At 35.5% G+C, this 17510-nt stretch overlaps 1 protein-coding gene across 1 annotated transcript in view; it reads right to left on the bottom strand.

Annotated features, from left to right (window-relative positions):
- Positions 1–1438: 1438 nt before the first annotated feature.
- The window catches only part of LOC309415966 (hippocampus abundant transcript-like protein 1), a gene marked incomplete at both ends in the record, with an annotated part of 28819 nt that continues 12747 nt past the window's right edge, over positions 1439–17510 (bottom strand). The window contains 9 exons of the mRNA XM_082013701.1: positions 1439–1642; positions 5942–6099; positions 7930–8027; positions 8949–9061; positions 11196–11267; positions 11825–11938; positions 12619–12837; positions 14598–14712; positions 15592–15719. Coding sequence (XP_081869827.1) covers positions 1439–1642; positions 5942–6099; positions 7930–8027; positions 8949–9061; positions 11196–11267; positions 11825–11938; positions 12619–12837; positions 14598–14712; positions 15592–15719 — 1221 coding nt within the window. The remainder of the gene's footprint in view (positions 1643–5941; positions 6100–7929; positions 8028–8948; positions 9062–11195; positions 11268–11824; positions 11939–12618; positions 12838–14597; positions 14713–15591; positions 15720–17510) is intronic.

Raw genomic sequence — 17510 nt, forward strand, 5'->3', positions numbered from 1 at the left:
ACATGAAACCTAGAAGATGTAGATTTATTATGCATTAGGAAGCTTATTAACTTAAAAACCAAACTGCATAGTACAAAAGGTTTGTTACCTCTGCTCAATGTGGAACAAGTTTCAAAATATATATTTTAAAAATTTGTTCAGTCAATACACAATCCTTTTAAAAAACTGTATATCTGTCAGTACCCTCATTACATTTATAAATACATGATTTACACAGCACCGCATCTGGAAAAATTAAAACTCCTTACAAATTATCTACATATATTGCATACGTATAAAACATTCATAGGAGTACTTCATTAAAGTTGGGTTTAATGGTCCATTTACACTGCAGAAAAATACATATAAATCTGTGTATTTTTCATAAAATGTCTCTAAAAATTTGCACATTTGTAGCCATAACTCCTTTAAAGCATCTTTTAGAAAAGAAATTTTATATGAATACATCCATGAGATTCAGCAGGTAAGACAGTGATATGTAGGCTATAAATATGGTTAATAACTGAACACTAAGTAGCAGTTAAGGCAGGGGTGAAAAGAATTAATAAGAAAGATTATTTCATATGGCAGATAAAGTGACAAAATGCAATAAATATACATATTTCTTGACGTAAACTACTCTGGCACCCACTGTTTTTTCTGCCTCAGAAGTCAGGACTGTCCATATTTCTGACACTGCTCATTTTATAATTAAAATTCTATTTTTCATCAGCAAAACGTTAATGTGACCAGTGCTCTCAGGTGCCATCTGGATTTGCTTATCTGCTGAGAACTGACTGTTCTGGAACGTGGGTTTAAGATTTCAGTATGACATTTATTGATGGGTAATGACTGTCATGTGTGACCATATACCCTCAAAAGTCATCTCAGTTTCATCAATGCTTTCTGGCAATTACTGGACTTGTCATTACTAAATAATATTTGAGAATGTGTCTTCAGGAAATTTAAATTGCTTTAATTGATATCTGTTATTTCAGATATCAAACTATATAAATCAGTCCCCCTCACATCGTGAGGGCTACATGTAGCATATATGCAGACAAAAGGCCTAAGAAATGCAAAACAACCTTTAACAGTGGTGGCAGAAACTGTTCTGCCTCACACCTGATTATTTTGCATATAACTTTGGGAATTGAACATTCAGACTTTAAAAAAAAGTTTCAATATGTCTGTATATTTGGGTTTCTACCCAATACCAGGATTTGATATAGCACTTGCAGTCCAATACTGGGTACAATCACACCTAGCTGTGACACGCCATGCTAAACAAACCCTCCTACAAGTATGGTATCAGCCTCAAGTATCATACAGGATGTGACCTTCCCTTGTACACAGCTGCCTTCCTTTCAGAGGCCAGATATTCTGTACACCCCACCAAGCTTCCAGAGCCACAATTCAGTGGATGAATTTGTTCCATCGTCTCCTCAGAAGCTAGCCTTCATACACTGCTATCTTGCAGCAACGGTTCAATGTCCTCTTCGGTACTTCGGTCTAGGTCATTACTCAGAGTACTGCTGATGCTGTTGCTGTGTTTTCTGGTACTACTTGCTTTGCTGTGCTCAGGAATAAATAAGGCGACCAGAAAAGCCAGAAGAACAATGCATGCTCCAACCAGGAAGGGTGGACCAGGAATGATTGCTCTCTGTGGGGAAACAAGCATATTGAAGAATTAATGGAGTTTTAGACATCAACTTCTGCATTAAGAACTATACCATTAAGGCAGGAGACAATGGGAGATGAATATACAGTGATATAAAGTTTATGCAAACAAGTTTATACGTGCACTGCAACATGAATTTACTACATCTACCATCCCTACGAATTCCTCACCCAATCAGCACACTGATCTAAAAAACAGAAACATGCACAAAACTATCTGTTGGCAATAGGATTGCCTAGCAGATGAGACAGACGTTGACTGATGCTGCTTTGTAATTTTTTTGTCTTTAGGCAACAAGCTTGTTAAATCAGCAAGACTCCTCTGAAGATTAATAGGATAAGGTTTCAACATCCAGAAGTACAAATGCTCAATAAATCTTTAACTTACCTTCACTTTTTCCACTTGCTTCCATGGCTGACATATTTTAGAATCAAGTTAGCTGAATAAACAAACACCCCTAAACGCTAATACATGAGTGAAGAAAGTAATAGGAGGCTATGCAGCACATACAATTCTCACTGCAGAGACAGGTTGCTGGCATGTATGATAACCCGGTATTTGGAGTTATTCTCTCTTGCTTCTAAGCGGTTTATTTTAAAATTTAAAATACAACTTATCCACATTTCATAACCACAATTAACGGAAAGATTGTAAGACTAATTTTAAACCAGGTAAGTCTGATGACAAAACTCTACAAAAGAAAGTGTCAGGAATCCAGTGATTTATTTTTTTTTAACCTTAAACAACTTTTCTGCACTTTTTGTCAGCTAAAAAAAAATTCAGAAGATGAAACTTGTCAATCCAGTGTACATTTTTTTTTCTACCAAATGAAATGCAGGAAGTTATTCTGATATGAAGTGGGAAAGTAGCTGAAATTAAGCATACAGCAACAGGATATTTCCCTTGCTTCAACTTGTTACAAGCAGAGGCCTAATTTTTCTGCTGACGGTGTCTAAATTTAAAGTATATAACCATATTAACAGAATTTATATTAACAATATTAATTCAGTCTTCAAGTTGTGCTAAGCTACTTAAAGAATGTAATAAACTTCTATAAATTAATATCCTCATTTGTAGTATAACAGCTGATTTATCTGAGCAGCTTTTGAATATTCCACTATTGCAGTTTCACTGAAGGGAGTAAGAAGTTTTGAAAAGCTGCCCTTGCTCATTGCATTGCCAAGTGTTGTTATTACTCTCCAAACACAGCCTATGACTGCAATGTTTGCTGTAAGGGCTCCCAGTGGATAATTATATCAGTGCAACCTCACTCTCCTCTTTAGGCTGTCCAGTTTTGAAAACAGTTACTTGAATAGGAATGAAGACAGATATGCTTTACTTCTACTGTTGATGTTCTGCAGAGCAGATACATCATCTTTCTTGAATAGGTCCATCAGATCTTTTCTTTGATGGAAAACAATCACAAGTGTGACCTGTGGTAATACAGCAGTTCTCCCACTTCCATGAGGAAAAAAAAAAGTTATATTCAATAAAATCCTTTTCTTAAGTCCTCTAGAGTAACAGAAATGAATACTTAAAGGCAAGTAAAAAAATAAAAAGTTCAAGCTGCTTAAAAAAACACCAGAAATGACCACTAGGATATATTCTCATCCATTTACTCTACATGTTAAGTAACTGAAATTTGCATACAGACCTCCCTGTCACCACTGTTTCAATATGAAGGTTTACAAAACCATTACATCTATCAATTTGTTTTGGCACTTAGCCCATCAGTGAACACAGAAGAATTTATATCTGAAAGGCACAATACTAAATTATGACAATAATCAGCTTTCACTAGTTAAGTTAAACTTAATTTTTTTTTTTAAATGAGACGAGACAGCTTTCTCTCAAAGTAAAAATGTGTGAAAAGTTACATAAACAGATCTATTCTTCACATTAATAATTTTAACAATACCTGTAGAAATAACCTATTTCTGGTAACAACTTAGAAATCTATTTCCTGTAGTTGCAGTAACACACTATTACAGCAGTGAAAACAAAGGAGGAAGAACTGGTTTTAGTTCACCTCAACAGCACACTGGGTTTCATCAAGATTCAGCACAGTAAGAGTGCATTCTCAGTTGAGTTCCTATAGACTTACTGCTTTTGACAAGCAGGGGTAGAATACAAGCTCAAGCACAAAAAAAAAAATTAACAATGCTTGTCACAGACAAAAACATGTTATATCAGTTAACTGCAGTTCCACAGACATCCAGTAATTTTTTAAAACAAGGTACCTGACCATTTAAACTTGTTACTAAAATGCTTCTTAGTGAACATTTATTAGCATTTAATAAAAATCAAGAAAATATTTTTCAAGCTATGTATACCTGCAAAGCAACTCCTAGTTATCAACTTAAAACACTGAAAAAAATCAAGAGACAGTTAGCTTGCATTTGGGCCTCACAAATCCAAGGTATTAAGTTGTAGTCTTGTAAGCTAGGCTTGTACACATTTGCCAATTTCCTTGTCTAATCTTGGTGCATTCCCTGGTTTTCACTTCCACTCATTTTACTTAGATCAATTTTTGAAGTTACATAATATTTAAATTGTGGAGTTCTTTCCCACTGTTATATTAGACTTGAACATAAGAATTAGTAGGGAAAACAAATTGTATTGTTATTTTCCTGAATGACAGTTTTACATGTTAGGTGCCTGGTAGCTATTAACAGGGACAGATGTAATTACAGACATTTAACAAAACTTATGAGTACATACATAATTCAACATAAAAGTTGTCCCACTGAAATCAGAATAAAAAGCAATCTGAGTTACGCAAATACTTATTGATTTTGTTGTACTGCTAACAAAAAAATGTCTACTTATTTATTAAGTAGGTTTTCAAGAAAACAAGGACATCTGAAATGATGGTTTATTTTACACTTACAGCTTAGAAAAAACATTATTTTATATGGAAGTTCATACATTAAGCTTCAGCGCAGGTATTTCTTCTACCATAAGCTTTAGAAAGTTCCACAACAGAAGTTTTGACTCATTTATAACTTACTAGAGCAGTCAGTTGCTCCACTGTAATACACCTGGGCCACTTCAACAAAAAAAAACGTGGATATTCTTGAAGTAACAGAACATACTGACATTACTTGTAACAGAAATACGTGCACAAGGTCAAAAAAGCCAACACCACTACATGCCCCCAAGAAAAGCTTATGTGATTCAATACTTCAAAAGACAGAGTTCAACAGTGAAATTTTAACTAGTGGAAGCATGATAAAGCTCTTGAAAATCCAAAATAATGATTAAAAGGTTTTCCCATATTTTACTAGTTTCCTTTTTGTACAACAAAAGAGCGTCTTTGCCCCCTTACTCTAAAACTCTACTCAGTTTGCTTGAGCGAATTATGGAGCACCTCACCACAGGTAGAGAAGTGAGCAGTATATTCAAGCACCAGTTACAGTTAATACTTGGAGAGATGCATGGACTGGGAAATGAAAAACAAAGTTGTTTCCACAGTAACACCAGTTATTTACAAATTAAGCTAATCTGTTGTCTTTCTTAATCATCTTAATGACAACCCAAGAGATCATCTCTGAAAAGTCCATTCTTAGTATTTTGAAAAAGCAATGAAATTGCAGCTGAAGAAATCAGAGCAATCAAGCTAAAAAGAAAAAAGGGTCCATAAGATTCTCCAAACTCTGCTAAGGAAATGTTTGGTATTTTGGAAGCCAAACAGGAAAGAACAAAGGAGACAAAAATGCAGACCTAAAGCAAAGATAGAAAGGGTAAAAGAAAAGACTCAAGGGAGTTCCAAAGAAATGTTGTATAGGATTGATTTCTCCCCTCACCACCAAGTTTCATACAGGTAAGGAAAGGGGATGAACAGCATTGTTACTGCCATGGTGTGGGGGGGAAGTATCTCAACTGTATACTGAATTACTTTTATACATGACTAATTAACCTATTGCTGTGAGGTTCAAACATAAACTTGATATAATTTACTGAGTTGCCAAAAATTACCTTCCTGGGTCAAGATTTCATGTTCCGCTGTAATTCACGATTACAGCTGGGGTTTGAGTAGATTTACATTAAAAGAAATTACCTGGTTCCATTAGAATACTGAAACAAAAGCTGCTACTAATGTAAATCAAAATATTTACTACCAGATTTAAATTATGAGCTATCTTAGTAGTTCAATAAAGCTGACAAATGAGAATTAAGTAGTTCAAGAATTAGATATCAACATTTGAATTAACAATAAATGACAGATTACTACCCTTATGAGTTCTACACTGCAAACTTCACATGAAATTTTAAACTTACCTCATCACTGGGATCTTGCATTGCTTTTTTTCCAGAAGGCTGATCAGGAGGCAATTCATTGAGCTCCACATGAAAGAGAAAGAAAATAAAGCCATACAGTGCTGGTCCCAGGCCATTGCACAGACCTCTTATTCCAGTTATTATTCCTTGGACAACACCTAATGAAGAAAAAAAAAAAAAAGTACGATTTTTTTTTTCAGTGAACAATAAAACACTCAGAGCTGTTGGCAGTGTATTTTAATGCCTGTTCCAAAATAGAACGCCTCCATTATCTCTACATACTAAAATCTTAAGAAATACGTTGTAGACAACTTTGTTAGATTAAAATAATCCTCTGCATGACCATAGTTCTGTTATTGTACTTGCATTCTATTGGAAGCTACATGTGTTTTGAACACGAGTGACTAAATCTATGTGCAAGTCTAATTCTCTGTGTGAGAGAGTTCTTCCACCCTCACCCAAGGCCTACAATGAAGAAAGCAGAGGTGAAGTGTGGTACCTGCTCAACTTATTTTCAAGTGAAATTTAGAGTAATATATCTATGTGTTAAGGGTTGTTATTGGCAAAATAGACACAAACTTTAACAGATTTCTTCCCTTCACCAGTCCAAAACTAGGCTTTATTTAAGTACCAAGTGACTTATTCAGGGCAGTAAATTCAGCAGTAGTGCAGTAAATTCACAATACTAGACTACTGGCAGTTTTAAATTACATTATTTTAAAAGCTTGATTAATCAATTAAGTTCTATGGGTGTATTTCTATTTCAACTTCATTAAATGATTATGTCAGTGCAAGAAGTTTTTTTACTGTCTTACAGATTAAGATTTTACAAAACACTATTTTTACAGTATTAGTAGTCTGTGTATCCTCTTCCTTCTTAAGGCAGTAACTTGTAAAAAGGAAGGAAAGAAAACATGCCAAAACCAAAGCTGTCCCAAAACCAAAGTTTTTTCTTCATGTGGACATGTAAACTTATCTTCATGCCACTAGGTGGCAAAACTTCACTTGTATGCCTGAGCTATTAACAGTAGTTTCTCCTATGTAAAATAGAAGATCAATTACTTCTGTCAATTTAACTAAGCTATTCATTTTATGACACAAATAGAGAACAAGTCTTTTAAAACTCTTTTAAATGCCTTTATTAGAAACAAAAGTGGGGGAAGGGGAAATTATTAAAAAGCCATGTAAAACACTGCCTTTTCCACCTTCCAGTGTCAATAGAAATCTGCCTCCTAGAACTGCACATCTTTTGTACCTTCCATATTAACTGCACTTATCTAACTTCAAGTTTTACAATGTTAAAGCAAGACTGACACTTATGGTTTATATGTACAGGATTTTTTTAAAGAGAAAACTAAATTCAGTTATCATATGCCAGTGTTATACTTTGAGATGCTTGCTTCCCTCATTCATTTTAAATTAAGAAGTATTTATGATAGTTCATTCCTGTTCCCATGAAAACCAGTGAATACTTCTGTCTTCTCAGATCAGCTATTTACTTAAGCTTCCTTTTCTATTCCACGAAAATCTGAAGTATTATAGCAAATAGAGCCAACTTTTCCACAGAATAGAGCTTCTTGTATAGCCTTATTTTAATCTGGTAAGATGTGTTTTTATTTTCTATTAAAAAAGACTGTACTGTTACACTAAACTATCTACTTAGAGAATATTAATTTTAATAAAAAAAAGAGGAAGGAAAAAACATTAAAGTTACCACATCTGTTTTTGTTGCTTTTGTAGTACTTTTACAGGAAGCTAGAAGAGAAGTAGATGGTCAGGCAGAAACTATGTATTTTGCAATGCAAATCTGATAAATTTGTGTACCTCCTTCCTCTCTACACAGATTGCCAGACTTCCACATTTTCCACTAAAGAAACTCATTACTTATCAACATATTTGAAAAGTACACCTCGTATTCTGCTTTCTAGATGGAAGAGTCATCCAAGAAGGCAGTCTGATGGTGAAACAGAAATTCATCCAATACTCACCTTGTTGATCTGATTCTGCATTTCGTGAAACCAGAGCACTGATTGCAGGGAATGTAATGCTTGACATGGCTGCTACAGCTCCTGCTGCCCACATCATCCTGTGTTAAATGCACAATTTGAATTAAAAATGAGACTGCCCATATAATTACTCCCTAGTCCTGCAAAAAAGACCACAAGGGTACCTTCATTTAAGGCTTAATGCCCTTTCAAATTACTCTTGCTAAAATACCTAAACACTGGAAACTTTCTAGTCAGGGCCTTCTTCCTGCTCCCCTCCCACAACTTACCCTGAGCTTGTTGGAACAGAAGTGCATTTGATTCTACACTAGCTATAACAACTGAGAAAAAGAAGGGGGTGGGAGTGAAGTGATGCACAGGCCTTCCCTCTCTGTAGGGGGCTGTACAAAAGAACAATTTCACAGAGTGGCCCAGTGAGGCAGTTCTCTAACTTCTGTAATTCATTAGGAAGTGCTCTGATAAAGAACAAGCATTCATCACTGTCAGGAGGACAAACTTTGTAAAGAAAAAGCTGTTCCAGCTTACAGTTCTAGTTCACTTTATTTACCAAGTTTTTGCAACAAAAGAAGCTCTAGATAGTTTCCAAGACCAAATACAGTTATAGTAAGAGAATGACATGTTAGAAAAAAGTAGAGGTCCGGTAACTGGTTAGAATGGACCTAGCAGAATTACTAGACAGAACATACTAATTACTAGTTTGTGAGTTTAAAAAAGGTTCTAACCACATTTGTAGACATAAAACTCAATGGACGGAAATGGTACAAAGACCCCTTTTTCGAAAGGGCTGATAGCTAGATAGCGTAAGTTGCAGACTATCTGGAAAATTCTATCATTCCTATATGTGCAAAATACATACTACACTTTGGTAGTGTAATGCAAATGAGATTGCTTAATTCACAGAACATTTAAATAGTCATGACAACAGAATTAAATGCTAGAATTTCTTGGAAAAGCATTTTCAGTTCCTTAACAGGTATGTACCTATGAAAATGCATGCTTACCAAGACTGAGATCCAAAACCATACCAAGCCAACTGAAGGATTTGAAAGCCAAGGCCAAGGAGAACTGTATTTTTGTTCCCTATCGACCTCATCAAGATACTGAGAAACACAGTCTGCAAGAGAAATCAGTTCATCCAAAAGTTATTTTAAAAAGCCAGATTGCTAAAGTAATTTCGCCTTCTACAGAAAGTAATTCAGACCTTTCAGCTGCTGAGGAACTTCACATTATTCATGTTCTTACTTCCTCTGTATTAAATCCAAAATGCAGACTATTCATATCAACATCTGATGTACTGACATTCTTAACTATTAAAGAGTTTCTCCTTCAGGACATTGAGAAGCATATGTATTGCCTTCTCTATGGACATTTTATCTCAGTGTCTGTTTCTACTGCAAGCAGGCTTTCATTTCTACCTCTACAATTCTGTTTCATTACAGACTAAAGAGTTCCACAATAAACGCTGGTATCAAGTTAAGATAGCACAGGCTGGATATGCGTTGAATTTACCAGTATCCACAAATACTAGAGAAAAAAAATGACTGTTAGCTCAGGAAAAAAGTAACCTCTTTAGGGCAGGTGAATTACTACCCAAATTTACAATTAAAACCAGGAAGTTAATCCTGCTGCTTTTCCAGCTTCACCACACAAACTGAGATTTGGCCAAGGCCAATTCCTAGGCATCTTTACTTGCATTTTCTGCTGGCTATTTACACCACTCATATGACCTTTTTATTGCACATGGAAACTAATCCTAAAGGAAGACTATTGTTTTTTATCTGTTAGAAGTGTTACTGCTGAGGAGGAAGGAGGTGCCAATTCAGATACAACAGCAATACACTCATGGCAAGATGCAGACTGTTCCTAGTAAGGCAGAGTCCATAGGGACAACTTCAGTTAACAGTGTACACGTTTTTCTTTAACATGAGAAACTCAGCAATGTATCAGTAAAAAGCCAGAGAAAAGGAACCAGAAGGACTGCAGAGCAGAGCACACTTCCTCTCTTGGGTACATCTTACTCACACTAGTTTTCTTGTTTCTCACTCTTCAAAGCAGCTAGTTTGAAAGCTAAATAGCAAAAATACAGTAATCTACATGTGATCAGTTCTTTCTGGAGATCTCCAACATGCCAACACAAATCAGTATTTATGAATCAAAGCTTATTTCAATAAGCTGCACTCTTCAAAGAGTTCAAAAAAATCAGTGCGGTTTCCTCATTTTAACACTGAAAATTATGAACCAGAAGGGCAGCTATCTTAGACATTATTCAGACCAGTATTTTTGCTAAGAAAATATCACTAGCAAATGTGACTGCACATAAAAGCATCAGAACAAATCACAAAGCAAAGATTAAAATCACAGAATCACTAAGGTTGGAAAGGACCTTCAAGATCATCAAGTCCAACCATTAATCCAGTGCCACCATGTTCCCTAAACCATGTCTTGAAGCACCACATCCACACATTTTTTAAACACAAAATAATGACTTGTATTGATAATGGACACAACTGACACCAATAAAACTGGTAATCATGAAGGAACATGTTCTTTACATCAAAACAGCGACACCTCCACTCTGCTAAGGATGGCGACAAGGTTACAGCACATTGTATGTGCCACTCCTCTTCCTGTTATCACAATGGAAAGACAAACTGCACCCACAAAGATACCAAAGATAGCATCATAAAAACTGTATGATTTCTAAAAGGCATAAAGGACCTGTCCAAAAACTATCTCACTGTTGCCTGTTAAGAAGTATGAAAGCAATAAACCAAGGCCTCACAGCTCCTCAGTCTCCATGCTGAGCCTAAATAACCCTGGACAGACCATGTGAACACATGCATTGTTTGCATACAAGTTTGATAGCATGAGCCAACTGAACAGCTGCAAGTAGCATGACTTTTGGTTAAAACAAATAATGCAAGGCCTTCTGAAAGGGAAACATGTTAAGTAACCAACTTCCTACATCATTTTAATCATTTAAAGCTTGAGTTCCAGTAAATTTACTGATCTAAGCTCAGCAAATGTTAATTTCATTTTCTGATGCCCAGGTCCAGCATTTCTAAGGAAAGCAGATTTAAAGCAAGACATTTACGTAGACTATACATATGAATATAACCTTTAGTGAATGCAAGATACACTGACATTTTAGAACATGTTAAGTTTATAGACAAGCTTAACAGTCAGAAGAGCGTGCCTCACGTTCAGTTTGTACTGTTTAATAAAACACTAAGAAGAATAAAGCTTACCTGAGCTATTATAGACAGAATGCCAACCACAGCTATAAATGCCGCAATGCTAGCAGATCCAAAACCTATAATCTGAATAGAAACAAATAATGCATAAACCAAATGCCAAACACAGTCCAGGACAATCACTAGCAAACAGGTACCTTCTTCAAAGAAAATGCTGCTTATAATCTAAATTCACACAGGAATACTTCATGCAGGAAGTGTCCACTTTTGAGACTAATCCTTAACTTGACTGCTTGCCAAGAAAACCACACAAGAAAAAGAAACTGCCTTGAAAAAGGAGACAGTGGAAGTCACATATCTGGAAACTGAAGTCCTCTATCCCCTCCCACTGACACAACAGCTACTGACAGGCAAGGTCCCACCTTGAGACATGCAAACTGCTGCCCTGAATGGGAACAAAGGTCTGCTTAGCTTTGTTAATACATGCTTAAGCTATGGCAGGGCTTAACCTTCAGGAGTCAAGTGTTACTCGGTTCTTGGCTTAGCAAAGTACCCTGCCTTTACCTTTTAAAGCTGTATTTTGCCAGAAAGCAGTTTTCTAAGTGAAGTCTTCAACGTGAAACAGGTTTTAGGGAATATTTATTTAAACATCTTTAGTAAGATGTGAAGACACAAACATTTACCTGTCGCAAGTACAGAAAAAAGCTAGAATACTGGCCAGCCTCGGGCAGATAGGAAAGAAACACTGTAATGCAGATCGGGAGAACTGTAGAATCTTTTCTAACCTTCTTCAGTGACTGCAAAACAATGAAACAAAACAAGTACTGGGACTTTTATACAAAGTCTAATGAAAGCATAAAGAAAGCAGACAGTGGATTCACTTTTTTAAAATCCGTTTTTACCCATATATACAAGTCAAAAAAGTCACACATGTAAACAGTTAAGCTGAACATTAACTTCCTATATATTAACATTAAGCTTCCTATATATGCCTCTAGGGGAAAAAAAAAAGTCAGGCTTTTTAGATCAATTCTGTATTAAAAAGAAACCATGTATAACCAAAAAATGGAATTTAAGAGTAGAGAGAGAGATTGCCAACCAGAAGTACAAAGCATAAAATGAATATGGAAAAGCCTTACTATATCATGTTTTGGGGTCTGTAGCAGTGTAAGAATTCAGCATTTCTCTTATAATAAAAGAAAGTAAGTAAGTTAGAAAAGTAAAGCATCTTTCCTTTGGATTTCACACAAAACGTTTCCAATTCAAGAATCATTTATTCCACAAAGTTTGGTTTGGCTTTGGTTTTTAAATGTAGCTATGATTTTTTTGTGCAAGAGTAGAGAACAGAGATTATGGTATACTGAATAGTCAGGCTACCAATAAGATTAAAGAATTCTCAAGCTTAAAAAATGTAATTAATTTGTATTATTAATTAATAATCAATTATTTATTAATTACTTCTTGAAGTGCATCTTACTGCAAAAGGGTCTGCTTGTTCCCATGATATAGAAGCTCCCCATGAAGCAGGTCTCATTTTTTCTGGCAGAGATTCTGGAACAGCTAGCAGGATGAAGCAGATGTCCACAACAGCCACCAATGTGGCCACTAGTACAACAAGGTTATCTCCGTAGCTGGCAGACAGGTATGCTCCAATGGCAGGGCTCGTTACCAAACTTGCTGCAAAGGTGGCAGATACCTATGCACAAGAACAGTGTACAAACTTGTCAAAGTGGTTATTCTGCCACTGCAGAAAAAAAAAAAAAAATTAAGTAACCTGCTGAACAACACCACCCCTCCCCAGAAGTGTGGTTTTAAACAAGACCAGTCAAAATTTAAGTAAAAAAAAGAGTCACTTATGACAATAAATAAAGTTTCTCCAACCTCCTCCACAGCCCACCAGATGAGACAGGATTCACAGTCAAAGAGCGAGTATGGCTCAAAAGAAAACAACTCTTACTTTCAAATAGACTAAAATGTATTTTATTTTCCAGTTATGAACTTGAGACTTCACTGAAAATGTTGACAGCACATTTAAATGCCTGCTTAGCTGTACCTGAGCCTCAGCACTCTGGGTAATACATAGACTAATATATAATGCCTTTGTTAACAGTTTGCATTTTAAATACATAGCTACCACTGCATTAGCCATGACAACAGCTTTGACAACTGTATTGCTTCATACTATGTTGTAGTGACATGAAGCTACTAACAGATCACTTACTATATTTACATACAGAACATGATGAAAAATCAAGTGCTGTAGTTAAATTTCGCTATAAAAAAATCATCACAAAAGGTCAGAATAAAGCTAGTTTGTTTGTTTTTAATTAATACTTTTTCCAGTCCCCAAAATAAAAACACTCTGCCTAACTATTTTATAGAATAAGTAAGAACACAAGCTAGAAATTTACATTTGCCCCAAGCTAGAAAAAAGTCCTAAGGAAAAGATGTAACAAACAAACTGATTAAAAAGAGATAGAAACCTCAAAGCAAGGGCACTCGGGTCTATCACTTTACAGAATTTTAGATCAAGCTGTTTCTATTAACAAAAAACTGTTTGAAGGCAGGCAAACATATGCTCCAAATATAGTTATGGCCCTCTTTATAGACAGGAGAAATAAATTGGAAATTCCAGAACTTTTAAACCTGTTTTGTGCTCTGCTACAACAATACACTCAAGTTTGGTTCAAGAGTCCTTTATGTTCTTAACTGTTAAATCAACATCTGAGGAATCATACACCCCTAAGGCTAAAAATAAAGGGAAACCTTAACAGCTCCAAGTACAGTACAGTCAGCCAAGAAACAAGTCAATGAACATCTGCATAGTGAAAACAGAGGATGAAGGGATAAATGACATTCAAAGGCTAAGGGCATCTACCAAAGGGCCTCTAAAACTGAAACCAATATAGATATTTAGGAAAGTAACAGAGATATTACTGCAAAGGCTAGTTTGTGCTAACTGAACTATCTTCCTCTTCTCTTGCTAATTAAGAAAGGTCATGACTAAGTTACTAAAAATACTGCATTACGCATTTTTGCCTTTCCTGCCTGTTTTGACTATAGAAAAAGCCATTCTCTATTAAAAATAAATCACATAAACTAAAAGTGCAGTTTACAGGTGGGGGAAAGATACTGCCAGAGAAAGTATTAAATAACTTGCATTGCCTTCAACAACGCTACTTGTTCTGCCTGCAAAACTTAAAACATGTTTTGTTACACATGCCCTCTATGCAGGTGAAGTTGTCAAATTCTTGTGCCATTCCTATGAGCACAGAGCAGTCTGTGCAGCATTAAGAAGTCTAGATTTCCCAAAATCTAACACAGTGCCTTAATGCATGGTTCATTCCTTTCTCTGTCAACTTCACTGCATTAATCAGGAAATAATCCGTGCATCAAAACACAAGTTCAATACGAAGGTCATAATCCGACCTTTTTTCCAAGTTTAGCATATCTTACCAGTCCATAGGCTGTAATTCTTTCATGTTCTTGTGTTACATCAGCTACATAGGCAAATATTACAGAAAAAGTAACAGAAAAGATTCCAGATACCGAAATCATAGCGAAGTACCACCTAATGATTTAAAAGCAACAATTAGAAAGTTTAAACTAAGACCTCTTGCTTTTCTCTTAATAATCAAGTTTGTATTTAATCTATGAGAAGCGTTCCTCAAGAACTAACATAGAGCTTTACTGAGGATGAGTGATTGTGCAGTCTTACTTAAATATTGAAAAACAGCATTTTAAATTTTTCATATTCTACTGTTTACAATACATCAGCCTAAAAGAAGACATGGCCCCTTCAGGACATGGTAGTAATACATTTTAACACTCTCAAAGCTGAAGCAAGTTTAAATTATGAAAAAGGAATTACTTTAAAACTCAGCTTCTCAACCAATTAAGGAATAAACTCATACATAATGCTTCAGAAGCTGAACTCTGAATGCACTGTGTACACAAAGTTCTTTTGTAATCCTCCTAAGTGTCTCAACGAATGTAAATGAAACTGAAAACAAATCAATTCCACTCAGTTAAGACTTCAAAGGTGGCTAATCAAAAAGCTAAAAGATCGCATTTGCAGCAATTATACTTTTCTGTGGTCAATACATTCTAAGGTTCATACAGCTTTAAAAATGTTTATTATAGCGTTGTCAGTCCTCAAGAGAAAAAAATTAACAGCTGAGCTTGAAACTGAGTTAGATAGGGCTATCAAACCATTTCAACTACTGTTATGTTTGCGTGAATACAGTAACTAAATCACATTCCATAATTTCTACTTTTAAGATACACAGTTTTAACACCTCTCAAACAGAAAACGTCCAGAATAACGCGATCACATCTTGAAAGTGCCTCTCCTCTTGTTTTACTGTCCCACTCCCGCTTCCCCAAACTACTCTTCTGATTGAATTTCTGCTGTACTGACAAGATCTCTACTGCAGTCTGTACCACTTACCATGGACTTAGTCTCATTAATGGAATTGGGGCACAGGTGAAGAAAACTGTAAGAAGAAGAAAAGATTTTCTTCCCCAAGCATCTGAAAGAGCACCTATTAGCGGAGCACTGAGAAAGGACAAAAAACCCTGTGACAGAAGAAAAACAATATGTCTGTATTTACATTTCCAAGTTTCACTTTAACCATAAATAAAAAAAATACTAGAATTGCAACTTGCTTTGAAATTAAACACAAAATTGTAGATAGAAGAAATTGTGAACAATTTCAATTACAGTCTACTTTTAACGTTACTCTGACATTTTACGTTTCAAATCTATTAAACCTGAGTGCATTTAAACAAAAAAAAGCATGCATTTTTTTCAAGATCCATTTGATTCAATATAGAAGTACCACAGACTGCAAAAGCTTCCTAAAAATCTCCAAAATCTACAGTCTAGTTTCACAAAGGAAATCTTCTTACCTCTATCACAGACTTAGTGCTAGATCCCAAAAACCCAAATTCCCCTCTAATTTGGACTGTTCTAAGGGATAGTTTTTGGTAACCTAACTGTTCTCTGAAACAAATTAAACAGAATGCTTACTGCTTTATACTACATATTTATCATGTGCAGGACATTTGTAGATTGCAAGAACTATGAGGACCACTTGAGCAAGTTTGGTAAATTGAGACAGTGGAACACCAGAATGATACTCCAGTGACAAAAGTCACACTTACAGGTACAGTTGTCATGGAAAAAATTGGCTAAGGACCAAATACGAGATTTTTCAGCATTTCATAAAGTCCTAGAATCTACACCTGAAATCTGTTCTGTATTACACAGAAGAAATAAAATAGGCAAAGCCTTTCACAGGTTTGTTAACTGCAAAACCTCCAGAACAGATGCATGTTCCTCCAAATTAGTATATCGGTCTCTCATCAATACAACTGTGCCGTAAATTCAAACATCAGTAAATACATTCTGTAAGCACCTCAATATACTGGAGGTCTACTCCAGCTAACCTCTGGTATTCAAATATAGTCACCTTCAAATTTAACATATGTGTACAGACTACTATACAAAATTGCTGTTCTGCCAAATCCCAATAAAAAACTCTTGATTCCAATGATTTCAGTAAGTAAACTGAAAGCAAAAGCTATACAGCCACATGACCCTAGGGAATGTATATGCCTTAGATGAAGTCAATGTTTTTGCTCCTTAAGAGTCAGATTTCAGCTGAATATCAATTAACATGTTTTGCTGTGACCCAAAATGCTTTTTATGTTTCATAAACAGCATTTTAAAGAAAATATTGGACACTGAAGTTCAAGCTCCTCTGTTTATTACACCTTTTAGAGCAATACATACATTTAGACCATGATATTTATGCACTTTTCTACAGATACGCTCTGTAGAAAATATATGGGGAACTCTCCATTCACTACTTTCAAGTGATACCCATAGTTACACTGCACTGTGAACAGAGTTGAAAGAAAACACCAGGAGGAATATGAACTTTGTTTTTCTAAGAAAACAATGCAAAGTTAAATTCCTCTTTCAGTTGGAGATATCTCGACATCCCTAGTGCATGATGTTCTACCAATCCACTATGGAAGATATCAAGACAGCATCCTAAAGATGTCATGTTCTTACAGATAAAAACAATGGTTTAGACTGATTACAGAATACAAATGTAGGTAATTTCTGAGTGCTATAAAGTAACTTAGTCATAAGTTACACTAACTGCTTTGAAGCCTCTCAATAAGACAGTTCTCAAAGAAAAGCCTTTCAAGTTTTACTTATGCTAGAAAAATTTTGCAAGCTTTTTTGTGGCAATAATCCAGCATGACCACTGTGTGAATCCAGTGGCATAAGTAAGCTGTAAGCTGCCCTGAGTATCTTGACCATCACAGAATGCTCAAAAAATTATAAAAAAAGAT

The sequence above is a fragment of the Phaethon aethereus genome (genome assembly GCF_964289735.1).
Source record: "Phaethon aethereus genome assembly, chromosome: Z".
NCBI lineage: Eukaryota > Metazoa > Chordata > Aves > Phaethontiformes > Phaethontidae > Phaethon > Phaethon aethereus.